General features: G+C 40.0%; 1 protein-coding gene across 8 annotated transcripts in view; it reads right to left on the bottom strand.

Annotated features, from left to right (window-relative positions):
* Positions 1 to 13,452, bottom strand: part of NIPBL (NIPBL cohesin loading factor) — a 163,652-nt gene that overhangs the window by 93,193 nt on the left and 57,007 nt on the right. For 7 of the 8 annotated variants that reach the window (XM_038170866.2, XM_038170865.2, XM_038170867.2 and 4 more), the window contains exons 3-6: positions 10,226 to 10,391; positions 9,092 to 9,222; positions 2,518 to 2,617; positions 702 to 853 (exon numbers count right to left, since the gene is read on the bottom strand). In XM_038170866.2, coding sequence (XP_038026794.1) covers positions 702 to 853; positions 2,518 to 2,617; positions 9,092 to 9,222; positions 10,226 to 10,391 — 549 coding nt within the window. The other variant, XM_072031420.1, reaches the window with a different exon arrangement.

The raw sequence follows: 13,452 nt of genomic DNA, 5'->3' as shown, positions 1-13,452 counted from the left end.
GATTTTCTGTTCTTTCATACATGATAACTATGCAAAATAGCTGTACACAGGGGAGTAATGTCTCAAGAAATGTTTTAGTATTTTTTCTCCCCCCCCCCCCCCCCCCCCCTTTTTTTTTTTGGAATATATATTGTAACCCTTAAGGGAGACTGATGGGTGATCTCATTGCAGTCTACAGCTTCCTCATGAGGGGAAGCAGAGGTGCAAGGTGCAGGCGCTGATCTCCTCTCTCTGCTGACCAGCAATAGGACCCAAGGGAATGGCATAAAGCTGTGACATGGGAGGGTCATGCTGAATATCAGGAAGAGGTTCTGCACCAGGAGGGTGGTTGGGCACTGGAACAGGCTGCCCTGGTAAGCTGTCACAGCACCAAGCCTTCTGGAGTCCAAGAACTGTTTGGACAATGCTCCCAGACATATGGTTTGATTTTTGGGTGGTCCTGTGCGGAGCCAAGAGTTGGACTTGGTGATCCTTGTGGCTCCCTTCCAAATTAGGATATTCTATGACTCTATGATACTCCACAGAGAAGGTTAACAAAGCTAAATTAAAAAACAAACAAACAAAACCACAACAAACCTCTATCAACGCAAAGATTTGAATTAAGCATATGGCTCCTTCACAGAGATAAAAAGCCATGAAAGATGCACATGAAGGTAAAACTGACATGATATAGGAGAATATAACAAACATCACATACTTACCTTGCTGCAACTGAGGATGCGGTGTATAAGTTGGAGGATGTGAATATGGCATGTATCCTGCAGGGCTTTGAGGAGCATATGGACTAGGCACCGGACTGTTCTGTTGTGCCAAAAATCTGTTACCAGAGCTTGTCTGTGGTGGCACAAACCGGCTAAAAATAAAAATTAAAAAGTTTTTATTAGTTGTAAAAGCAAATTTAGGCAATTTTATTATTCCTTTTGAAATATTATACCTCTGGAACATTATGAATTCTGGAAAAGACATTCTTCATTCAGAATTCAAAGGAATTCTGAAGCAATCAAGAACCCCCTTCAAAAGCTGTATTTAATTCTACCAATGCCTTCCTATATTCAATTGCTCCTTAAGAGTCGCAACTTAGGTATTGTATTAGTAAAAGGAAATAAAAGAATAAAAAGCATTCAGAAGATCTCCACCTAGTGAAAGGGAACAACAATGTAAGTTATAAATATTTACTAAAATAAGGTATGCTATTTCCAAAAGTTAGTTCCATCTTATCAGAAGCTTGAATGAAAATGACAGCTCAGGTTTAATTATCAAATAACAACAAGCTTGCTAGGATTAACACGGAGCCATTATGTGATTTTTCCAGTAAGATTTCAAAAGAACTGAATCTAACATGACAATAATAAGAAGATATGTAATGGGCAGACACGTAGGACCTGACACAAAGTCCACTGAATACAACTTATTCTTTCATCGCCTTTATCTTCAACTGATCTTAAAGATAGGATGCCATAAAAATCAAACAGGCTTGTGACATTAATGTATGTTACAACTTACATACTTTCTTGTATCAATTTTAAAAATAAAAATAGAATAAGTACATGTTCTGAGTTACAGATAACACTTATGAAGGTAAGCTTCCACAGAAGGAAACAGCAAAATATTGAAAGCAAGGATTTTGCAAGAATTTTGAGGAGACACAGCACATCGTAATAATCACAATTCATAAAACCTTCTTCAGTATCAATTTTAGATATAAAACTAAAAGTAAAAACAAAACACCACTCTTGACAGTGTTGTGGGTGTTTGTACAAAGTGTTTTATTTGCCAAAACAATTATTACACTAACTTGAAGTGAAACGTGAAATAAAAGTTTATTTTAATAATGACGTCTAATAATTGCAGATTAAATCTACTAACACCCAGTAATGGGACTAAAAATCAATTTTTTATCCAGAGTACTTTATTATATTCACAAACACCTAGATTACAGGCACATCCTACTGGCTGAAATTTGAAAAAGAACTTGCAAGTTTAAGAGGAAAATGTTGGCCAAGCTATTAGGCTATTAGGCCTGCCCTCCTATGTGTGGCCTTTTGTGTAACTGTTAAAGCAGCACTCCATGCTTTAACAAGTCTTCTTTCCTACCCTCCTGTCACACTAGTACATAAGAGACACATACCCATACATGCCAAAACACATCCCCTCTTCTCTCCTATGTTCCTGACACCACTGTCAATCTGCCACAGAGAGCAACTAGAGGGGTGGGAGGAGGCAGATGGACACCTTACGCAGGTAAGAAGGTCTGCCAAAATTATAAGGAGAGAGAGTAGGGAATCATGACCTCTCTTCATAACACAAACATTATTAAACTGGCAAAAAAGTGAGTAAGTGCTATATTTGACTTCTACAGCAGTAGAAACTCACCCTGCTGTCAGACAAATGCAAGATTTATCTTGATCTTGATCTTCTTACTGCCACTCACATACTTGCAACAAGAATTGACTGTCATCATAGAAAGCATTTGAATTTTGCTGCCCCTCCCTCTCCCCATTTAAAACATTGCATTACCTGGAAGGGCTATGTGAGATAGTGGTTTGTTGATAATTGGAAGATGCAGGACTACCACGCATGGAATTCTGAGAAATACTAAACTGCGACATCATAATCCCTATTAAAAAGAAGAGAGCAGTATTACTTTATATGCATTTCCTATTTAATCAAATGAGTCTCTCATATCAGAAATTATTATATACAAGGAGATTGGTAACTTTGTGAGTAGATGTTAATATCTTTAACTGTTAGAAAAAAATAAAAAGTCTAAAGTAGAATGTCTGTTTTACACCATGATACAGAAAAACACTCCCTAAAGCAGTGTTAATTCAGCTAAAAATTTCAACAAGGCTTCATTCCTCTTAAGTTCTTTAAGCTTCCTAAGGCAAACCTGCTAGTAATTAGAAACATCTTATAACAGGGCATATACTCACGTTCCACACAATTGTGTAGGTAGTGATTGTGCCAATGAGTAAAAGATTTGGGAGCTTCATTAAGTCAGGACACAGAAATCTTATGTCACATTTTTTGAGTTTTACAGTCACATTCTGGAAATTCAGGAGCGAATTGCGACCTGGCATGTCACAAGTACTGCAGTGCTTGAAACTAACCCACATCTTTATTATGGGATACTAAATCAATCTTTTTTTTCCCCCATTTGTCAATGTAGGTATAAAGAATTTGCTAACAACCACATGACATATTGTGTTCAGTTCTGGGCCCCTCAGTTCAAGAAGGACAGGGAACTGCTTGAGAGAGTCCAGAGTAGAGCCACAAGGATGATTAAGGGATTGGAGCATCTCCCTTTTGATGAAAGGCTGAGGGAACTGGGTCTCTTTAGCTTGGAGAAGAGGAGACTGAGGGGTGGCCTTACTAATGTTTATAAATATGCAAAGGGCGAGTGTCAGGAGGATGGAGCCAGGTTCTTCTTGGTGACATCCTATAATAGGACAAGGGCCAATGGGTGCAAGCTGGAACATAGGTTCTGCTTAAATACGAGAAGGACCTTCTTCACAGTGAGGGTGACAGAACACTGGAACAGGCTGCCCAAAGGGGTTGTGGAGTCTCCTTCTCTGGAGACACTCAAAACCCACCTGGACACATTTCTGTGTGACCTGATCTAGGTGTTCCTGCTCCAGCAGGAGTACTGAACTAGATGATCTTTTCAGGTCCCTTCCAATCCCTATCATTCGGTGATTCTGTGACTCTGGAAGTTGAAATGGTGCAAGTACAAATAAATTTACACGACTTTAAATGAGGTGATTTTAGCTATGAGACATTTGATTCTGTCATTAAACAGCATCAAAATCCATGTGCAAATTGGGAAGAGCAAGTGACCCAAAATCCACGTGCAAATTGCAGCTTGGGAAGAGCAAGTGACCCACGGAAGGCTGACAGCAGTCCAAAATTCAGAGTGCCTGGGAGTCATCAATCCTTGAATTACTATCACTGATTTCAGTTACTGCAATATTTGCACACAGAAAACTTGTTTCATAAATCCTCCCTGTTACTTTATTTTCTCTTCCCTGTTTTACCAGCAGAGATGTGATAATCCCCCAGGAATGCAGCCGTTACTACCTTCCCAGAAGGTGTACCAGAAGGTGTAAAGTGCTGCATTCCAACCAGATTAACACACACAAACTATCCCAGAGTAGGAGTGAAAGTCCCTAGGTGTCCTGAAAAAATCAGAGACCTCCGTATGTCACTGAAAAGATCATTTCATTGTCCTGAGTAACAGAAGGGGACACATCAACTCCTACGAAATTTGCTTCAATGGACACTGGTTGCCTTGCACAGAGGCAGGTGGCAAGGAATCTTCCACCCACCGGTAAAAGCCACAGGGACACACTTGCAAGTCATCCATCCCCCAGCCACTTCTCATACAGTATTTTTTTTTGCTACAGGAAGTTCCCTGAGTCCACATGCAGGTTCACATGTTGCAGACGTTCTCGCCAGAGGATAGGATACTCACCAGCTAGTTACAATTTTATTTTATTTTTTGCAAAACTATGAGCCCTTAACAACGAGTGTGGTGAGGCCCTGGCACAGGCTGCGCAGAGCAGCTGTGGGTGCTCCATCCCTGGCAGTGCTCAAGGCCAGGCTGGATGGGACTTTGGGCAGCCTGGGATGGTGGGAGGTGTCCCTGCACAAGGCAGGGGGTTGGGACCAAGTGATCTTTAAGTTCCCTTCCAACCCAAACCATTATGTGATTCTGTGATTAAAATTCATACACAGAAAGCTGACAGAACGTGCCCATATTAAAACTAAACAGATACCATACAATTTTATATAAACTATACAGATGAAGGTTCATTTTATGTTTAAAGCAAAGGATGCACTTTTAAAATACTTTAAAAACATATTTGGTTTCTCCTCCCTAAATTTTGAAAACATTTTGAAACACAGATGTGACATGCTTTGGTTTGAAAGATTATTTTTTTTTTAAACATGTAATTTAAAAGAAAAAGCCACAGCTTATTCTGTGGCAGACGGTTCTCACTTGTGTATCAGGAGCTGGGGTGAAGGGCGACAAGAAAGGGTGGAGGAGAAATAAGAGGGTAGTGGCACAAGGAGGATGCAATCTGACAACTGAAACAAAAAAGTCTGTCCAAAGTAATGATGAAAATAAGGCCAGCATAAAAATAAGTCCCAAAAATTTAGATAAAAAAGGATCTGAAAGTAATCTATGGCCATAAATTCTAAAATAGCTTGTATGTATTTAAGTTCTTGTCATATCACTATGTAGCAGATTTATGGCTGCACTGCGTATGTACATACCTGAAATATTTTGAAATTTCTTTTAACTGCAACTTCAGTTTTGGAAGTTGGTAGTGTTTGATTCTAAGAAAACATTATCCCAGTAAAAACACTCCTCTAACAAGTTTCCTTAACATATATTCCTGAATTTGACTATTTTTTAAATTTATTTTTAAAAAGAAGAGCGATACACAATTCCGTTTCAGCATTCCTACTAAATGCCAAAGAATGCACTATATAAAAACGCAGCTCAAGATCACAGAAAAAGTCTATGATCTATGATTCAAGTGTATTATAACATCATGCATGTTTAAACTAGTATTGCTGAGCTACAGGTGATTTTTCAGTAAGACAGATGTTCATTTGAAAGTGTACATCTGCAATGTTCTTCCCTTTTTTAGGCACACATGAACTTGCATTCTTGTAAAAATGAAAAAAAATCAAGTAATTGACACTTGGATAGATGCACAAAATTTAGATCCAAAAAAAGGGCACAAGCTGTGGTAAATAGTTTTAAGTGAATTTTAAGACCTTTGTGAACCCTAAGCTATGTTATGAATACTAACCTTTAGCAAAACACTATTTTAGTCTACCTTCCAACAAGTATCTCTGCCAAAAGACAGAGCCAAAGTGCTGAGAGGGAAAACTGGACAGGAGAACAAAACAAAGAAGCATCCTCGTTCTTGTGCTGTTCACGGAATCACAGAAGGGTTGAGGTTGGAAGGTGCCTTTGGAGGCCATCTGTCCCCTGCTCAAGCAGGGTCACCCACAGCAGGTTGCTGAGGTCTGTGTCCAGGCAGCTTTTGAAGATCTCCAAGGAGGGAGAACACCACAAGCTCTCTGGGCAACCTATGCCAATGCTCTGTTACCTGCACAGTACAGAAGCACTTCCTGATGTTCAGGTGGAAACTCCTGTGTTCCAGTTTGTGCCCATTTGTCCTGGCACAGCTGAAAAGAGCCTGGCTTCATCGCCTTTGCACCCTCCCTTCACATATTTATAGACATTGATGAGATCCTCCTGGAGCCTCCTCTTTCTCAGGGTTGAGAGTCTCTCAGCCTCACCTCACAGGAGAGGTGCTCCAGTCCCTTCATTATCTTGGTGGCCCTCCATCAGACTCTTTCCAGTATGTCCATGTCTCTCTTGTACTGTATAGGGTGGAAGTGGACACAGTACTAGAGCTGTAGCCTTACTGTCACTGACTAAAGGGAAGGATCACCTCTCAACCTGCTGGCAATAGTTTGCCTGCCTAATGCAGCCAAGAATACCTCTGGCCTTCTTAGTGACAAGGACACATTGCTGACTAATGTTCAACTCGGAATCCAACAGGACATCTAGGTCCTTCTCTGCTAAGCTAAGCTGCTTTCCAGCTGGGTGGCCTGTAGTATGTACTGTTTGGGGTTGTTCCTCCTGAGGTTCAGGACTTTGTGATTCTCCTTGTTGAATTCCACGAGTTTGTCAGCTTCAATGCTTCCAGCCTACTGAGGTCCCTCTGCAAGGTGGTCTGCTCAGTTTTGTGTCATCTGCGTATTTACTGAGGGTAAACTCTACCCCATCATCCAGATCATTCATGAAGATGTTAAACAAGACTGGACTCAGTAATGACCCCTGAGATACTCCACTCATTCCAACTAGACTTTGCACCATTGACCACTACCCCAGTTTTCAGTCCACCTCAGTCTCCTCTGCCAGACCACATTTCAAGAGCTTCTCTATGAGGACCTTATGAATTCCTTACCAGTTTACAAATAGTGGGTAAAAGTACCTACCACTGACTTTACTGTACACTAGACCCAATAGAGAGCAGAAAAATAATATTCAGAAGGGAAGACAGTAAAGACATTAGAAGAGATGAGCTTCAAATACTAGAAGAGAGTCTAAGATTCATTCTTCTAGCTGGTAAAAAAAAAAATTACGTAAGATCTCTAACAAAAACCCCAATTGTCCTATAACTTAGGACTACACAGAGATTCGAAACTGCTCACAAAACAGGAGAAAAAACAGCCTTTTCTGATCCGATACAACCACATAGCCTCCTTTTGCCTTGGAGATCTGAATGGGACATACTGATGTGAATACAGCTACCAAAACTTGCCTGTATTCAGCTTAAAGACCTACCTACTTCAAGATAAGAGTGTGGCCTTTTCCATTGAAAATGACATAACACTTTGCCTAGCTTTTCCATTTATTACAAGACCTTTTTCCTCTCAAAATCATTTATCTACATCTATGAGCCTCCCTTCTTCCTCCTTTCTCTCCAGTTTTCTGATTTCAGACTTACATTGCAATGCTTGCACTGGCACATGTATTCAGAATTACATGTAGGTAAAATACAACTAAGCAATCAAGGAATTTTTAAATTCTGATCTCCCCTGATTCTCTGAAATGCATTATCTTTATTAAAATAACATCAATTATTCTTTTATGCTTCATACTGAATTATTTTTAATTCCATATCAGTATCTTTCTTCAAGCATAGGCCAAGGCATATTTACTAAAGATAGAGGTGCTTTTCTTTCCTTAAGGATTACTAATTCTTACCCAACTAAATCAAGCTACCAAAGCATTTCCCCCTCTAAATCACAGTATTAACGAAATTTAGAAAGAAATTAACTAGCTTTGTTTCTTCTCTTTCAAAATTTTCTAATGGAACAGATATTTGCCAAACCAATGTCTCACTTTCACATTGGCAAACAATTATTTTACCCTACAAAACTGGTGCAAAACTGATTCAAGCATATGTTCTTTGTGGTACCACTCTGCATACTATCAGGATAGTCACAACTCTTCCCACCACTGGAAAAACTGTATTTTGCCATGGCTGCCAATGAACACAGAACCCAGAGGTTGTTATCAGAGCTCAAATTTCAGGATCAGTGAACTTCCAAATATATAGCACTGTCCCTAAATTTTTCATTCACGAAAATGCCTCCATTCTTTCAAAGAACATTACATGTTCTGTCCTAAGCAAGTTCTTTTCAAATATTATAAGTTTTTTTACTGAGTAGGATAGGTGGGTGAACTTAAATCATCTAATTATTTCTTTTTTCCTCCTTACAAAAGCACTCCACACTTTCCATCTGCTGTAAACTCTTGTAACTATTTATATTTCTACAGTGCTAGCAAAACTTTTTCCTCACACTGCTGAAACTGGAAATTCTCTTACTCATTTTATGCTTTAGTATTTAAAGAATAGATTTCAGGTGCAAGAAAAAATCTCTTCAGATTTAAAACTATCATCTGTCCAGCTAGTCCTTTGCTTTGTGTCTTCCTTTCTCCCTCTTTGCTATCCAGCAGTAAACACCTTAGAAGAGAAATCAGCTGTCAAAACACTACAATCTGTATTGCATTACCAATTGCTGAGAAGAGGAATGGCAGCGAAGAACTTATATATGATTCATTCAACCTTAATCCTTACCCAAGAACTACTACTCACTGCAATGATAAACCGTAGTTTTACAGATTTTCAGTAAGATCAAGGCATAGTTTTCCAACTTCAATTAGTTACTAAGACAAATATATGAACTTAGCATGAAAGAAATTCAAATAAAATGTTTTCAAAATAAAATTCAGTCAATCCGCCTATAAAGTTACCTACACTTCTGTAGGTAAATTAAACATTATTTTCACAAAAATACCCTGTGGAGTTATTTCAGTGCTTATCCTAATGCAAACACTTGTTGAAGATGACAAGATACATACCTTTGTATCAGTATCAGATACAAGGTAAGGCATAAACATCACAGATGCAGTCTATATGTATTTGTTGTTAGTATCAGTCCCTTTAACTTACAGAACAACATAAAATACAATCAGTAAGTAATCAGAAATGCTTACCACTTTGTACCCCATATCTGTTTTGCATGCTTTTCTCCCTGAAAACATTAGGATTCCTTGCCAGGATGGCCTGCAGCAAGACTGGTATATCTCCTTCTGGATCATCGCTGCCAAGGTTATCTTTCAATTCTCTGCAATTGTGGAAGTAAACAAATAAAGAAGCAAATGCATTTTCAAATTTTAAGAAACCACAGTCAAGTAAAAAACAACAACAAAAACAATTAAAATAATTTACTGCTAAAATAAAGGAAAAAACAAGTCTGCAAAGCACTGTTCCCTGCCTCTGTTTTTTTTCTCTTCTTTAAAGAATGGAAGGAAAACTATTCCTACCAGTCTTCAAAATTAGTTTCTGTTATTAAGCACATATATCCATGACTGTCATTTTCAAGATATTATAGAAGTTTCTTATGCCCCCTCTTGTATTTCTGTAACATCAAAAAAGTATTGTGGTAGTGAAAACAAGATACGCATAAATGTATAATATTCAGATGGTATATTTTATTACAAAAATTGACATCACAGAATTCCCTCTGAACTATTAAATATCTATTAGATTTTCCACAAAAACATCGGTGTTTTCATTTATTGTTTGTTTGGTGTACTTTTAAAAACTATGTCCATTTGCTCAAGACAATTTACTGAAATATGTAGGAAAAAGACAATGCTGTCAACGTAAGACAGTTTAAAGGACAACACGCAAAACTGAACAAAACGTATATAACAAAAGTGGACACTTGCTGATTCAATTCTTACAGTGCTAAAGGTCAACACCTGATCAGGATCTTACCAGTAAGTTTCTTTTTGTGTATTACTGGATATATAATTTGTCTATACGCAGTATTCACCACAGTGGAATAATAAGTAACTGTTGCACAGCCAATACCAATATGAGTTTGCCTCATAACTAGCATTACGGAACAAGCAGCAGATCCATAAAAACACACCGTTATTCTTCAGGGCTACTTGACCGTAACAACTGACTCTTATACAGTGTTAATCTGATAAGAAAGCCTAATAAAACAAACTGCATGTTCTGATCTTCAGATTCTCACAAACATCCGTCTCAAACCAATTCATTTTAGTCTCAAGGAATAAGGACAGTAATGTGATATAGTTTAAGTTCAAAATACATACATGTGATCTGTTGACACCTGATTGAGACTGTGGACAAGCTGTGAAACCAGATTTTCATCCCTGCAAGCCAGAAGGCAGTTCACCTCTTCAGCTATCCGTCCATTGAAGAGTAGGCTTTTCGTTGTTGTAGCAGGTAAAGGTGATGGAAGAGGCAGCTGGTTCAAAACTGTTATTAGAAGACAGAGAGAAGTTACAAATCATTTCACAGAACACAATCATACGAAGATGTACAACCTCATAGTTTATTCTTCTCCTGTTGCATTCACTTCTGTGCAAGGTGTCTTCTCAAGAAAAGGCTAGGGTTGTTGGTTGGTATGATCATTATGGTGCTAATTCACTCAAAATATCTATAAATCTTGGTAAAGGGATTTATATGTTTAATGAAAGACCCATCTCAATATTTCAGTCAGATTACAAATGAGCATACTACACTTACAGAGTGCATTCTTCGCTCGACATGCATAAGAAGGACGTATATCAACTCATAAACCTCAATCAGATTATTGGAAGTATTATATACACAAGAGAAGAGTAAGCCAGAAGAGGGCAAAAAACAAGCTATTAGATAAGTCACTTCGATGAATACAAGAAACAAGCTGACCCAGACTTCCCAGGGTAATTAAGGCTCTGAGATAATGGTTTTAACTAAACAATTAGAAATAGTTTCAGAAAAACAAACAAGCAAACAAAAAAATGGATGAAATATTTTCATATAGTTTTCAATAGTTTCTAAACATCAGATGAATACTACAATATACGCAACTAGTACATGGGGTGATCCACCCAAGAGAGTTCAGTATTTCAAAAACTTCTGCGCAAGAAGTTTGGCCAGTAACTTCTACCAATTATGTATTTTGACTTTCTTTAGAACCTTTTTGGCAAATATTTAATGCTGGAAAATTTCCCATAGCCCAGAAACTTATGATTTGCATCCTTATGGCCCACTGTTAGATACAGATACAGATACATATATGTGCATATATAACTAGTATCTTCCAGTTTGACATTTCAGAATACCAGAAAGACACAAAGAAGAGTGTTTTTTTCTTGGATACATCTGCTCTTTTTTTTTTTTTTTAATTGTTTTTGTTTTAAACTGAAGGCAATTAAATTCAGTTATTGGTTATATAACTTCGGTTTCTCTTTGAAAACTTTCCTGTATTTCAACAGTATGGTAACAGTCATTTTCCTTTCCTTGCATTTTGTCTTCCTGATGTATTTAAAGAGAGATCACAAACCTTACCTGCTCCACACATAGGCTGAACATGTAGTATCCCTGCCTATAGCTGGGAAGTTGGAACTAGAATATCTTTAAGGTTCCTTTCAACCCAAACCATTCTATGATTCTGCGATTCTATGAAAAAAGAAGCCTCATAGACTGAGCTGCTTAGTTCCATTCTAGCAGCCCCTATTTGCAACTATTAAGTAGAGCAAATTTTGTACCTTGACCAAAACTAAGGAAGTATTTTTCAATATATTCAGCTTATTTCACAGCTCTTTTTTAAATATACATTTTACAAAGGTCTTTTATTGTTCTTTTGTTTTTCTTTTATTTGTGGGAAACCCAGAAACATTTCTGAATCACAGAATCACAGAATTTCTAGGTTGGAAGAGACCTCAAGATCGAGTCCAACATCTAACCTAACACTAACAGTCCCCACTAAACCATATCCCTAAGCTCTACATCTAAATGTCTTTTAAAGACTTCCAGGGATGGTGACTCCACCACCTCCTTGGGCAGCCTGTTCCAGTGCCTAACAACCCTTTCAGTAAAGAAGTTCTTCCTAACATCTAACCTAAAACTCCCCTGGTGCAACTTAAGCCCATTCCCCCTCGTCCTGTCACCAGGCACGTGGGAGAACAGGCCAACCCCCACCTCTCTACAGCCTCCTTTAAGGTATCTGTAGAGAGCAATAAGGTCGCCCCTGAGCCTCCTCTTCTCCAGGCTGAACAAGCCCAGCTCCTTCAGCCCCTCCTCGTAGGACTTGTTCTCCAGACCCCTCACCAGCTTCGTCGCCCTTCTCTGGACCCGCTCAAGCACCTCCATGTCCTTCTTGTAGCAAGGGGCCCAAAACTGAACACAGTACTCGAGGTGCGGCCTCACCAGAGCCGAGTACAGGGGGACGATCACCTCCCTAGCCCTGCTGGTCACACCGTTTCTGATACAAGCCAGGATGCCGTTGGCCTTCTTGGCCATCTGAGCACACTGCTGGCTCATATTCAGCCGACTGTCCACCATCACTCCCAGGTCCTTCTCTGCCTGGCAGCTCTCCAACCACTCATCTCCCAGCCTGTAGCTCTGCTTGGGGTTATTGCGCCCCAGGTGCAGGACCCGGCACTTGGCCTTGTTGAACTTCATGCAGTTGACCTCAGCCCATCGGTGCAGCCTATCCAGATCCTCCTGCAGAGCTTTCCTACCCTCGAGCAGATCGACACATGCGCATAGCTTGGTGTCATCTGCAAACTTACTGAGGGTGCACTCAATGCCCTCGTCCAGATCATTGATGAAGATATTAAAGAGGACTGGCCCCAGCACCGAGCCCTGGGGAACTCCACTAGTGACTGGCCTCCAACTGGACTTGACTCCATTTACCACGACTCTTTGGGCCCGGCTATCCAGCCAGTTTCTAACCCAACGAAGCATGCGCCAGTCCAAGCCAAGAGCAGCCAGTTTCTTGAGGAGAATGCTGTGGGAGACGGTGTCAAAAGCCTTACTGAAGTCAAGGTAGACCACATCCACAGCCTTTCCCTCGTCCACCCAGCGCGTCACTTTGTCATAGAAGGAGATCAGGTTCGTCAAGCAGGATCTGCCTTCCATAAACCCATGCTGACTGGGCCTGATCACCTGCTTGCCCTTCAAGTGCCGCATGATGACTCTCAAGAGGATCTGCTCCATGAGCTTCCCTGGTACTGAGGTCAAACTGACAGGCCTGTAGTTCCCCGGGTCAGCCCTCCAGCCCTTCTTGTAGATGGGCGTCACGTTTGCTAGCCGCCAGTCAGCTGGGACCTCCCCCGATAGCCAGGACTGCTGATAAATGATGGATAGGGGCTTGGCCAGCTCCTCTGCCCGTTCTCTCAGTACCCTTGGGTGGATCCCATCCGGCCCCATCGATTTGTGCACATCCAAGTGCCGTAGCAGGTCACCAACCAGTTCTTCGTGGATGGTGAGGGCCACATCCTGCTCCCCATCCCCTTCCACCAGCTCAGGGTACTGGGTATCCAGAGAA

This window comes from Anas platyrhynchos, chromosome Z, assembly GCF_047663525.1.
Source record: "Anas platyrhynchos isolate ZD024472 breed Pekin duck chromosome Z, IASCAAS_PekinDuck_T2T, whole genome shotgun sequence".
NCBI classification, from domain to species: Eukaryota; Metazoa; Chordata; class Aves; order Anseriformes; family Anatidae; genus Anas; species Anas platyrhynchos.
This window is presented reverse-complemented; position numbering and strand designations above follow the sequence as displayed.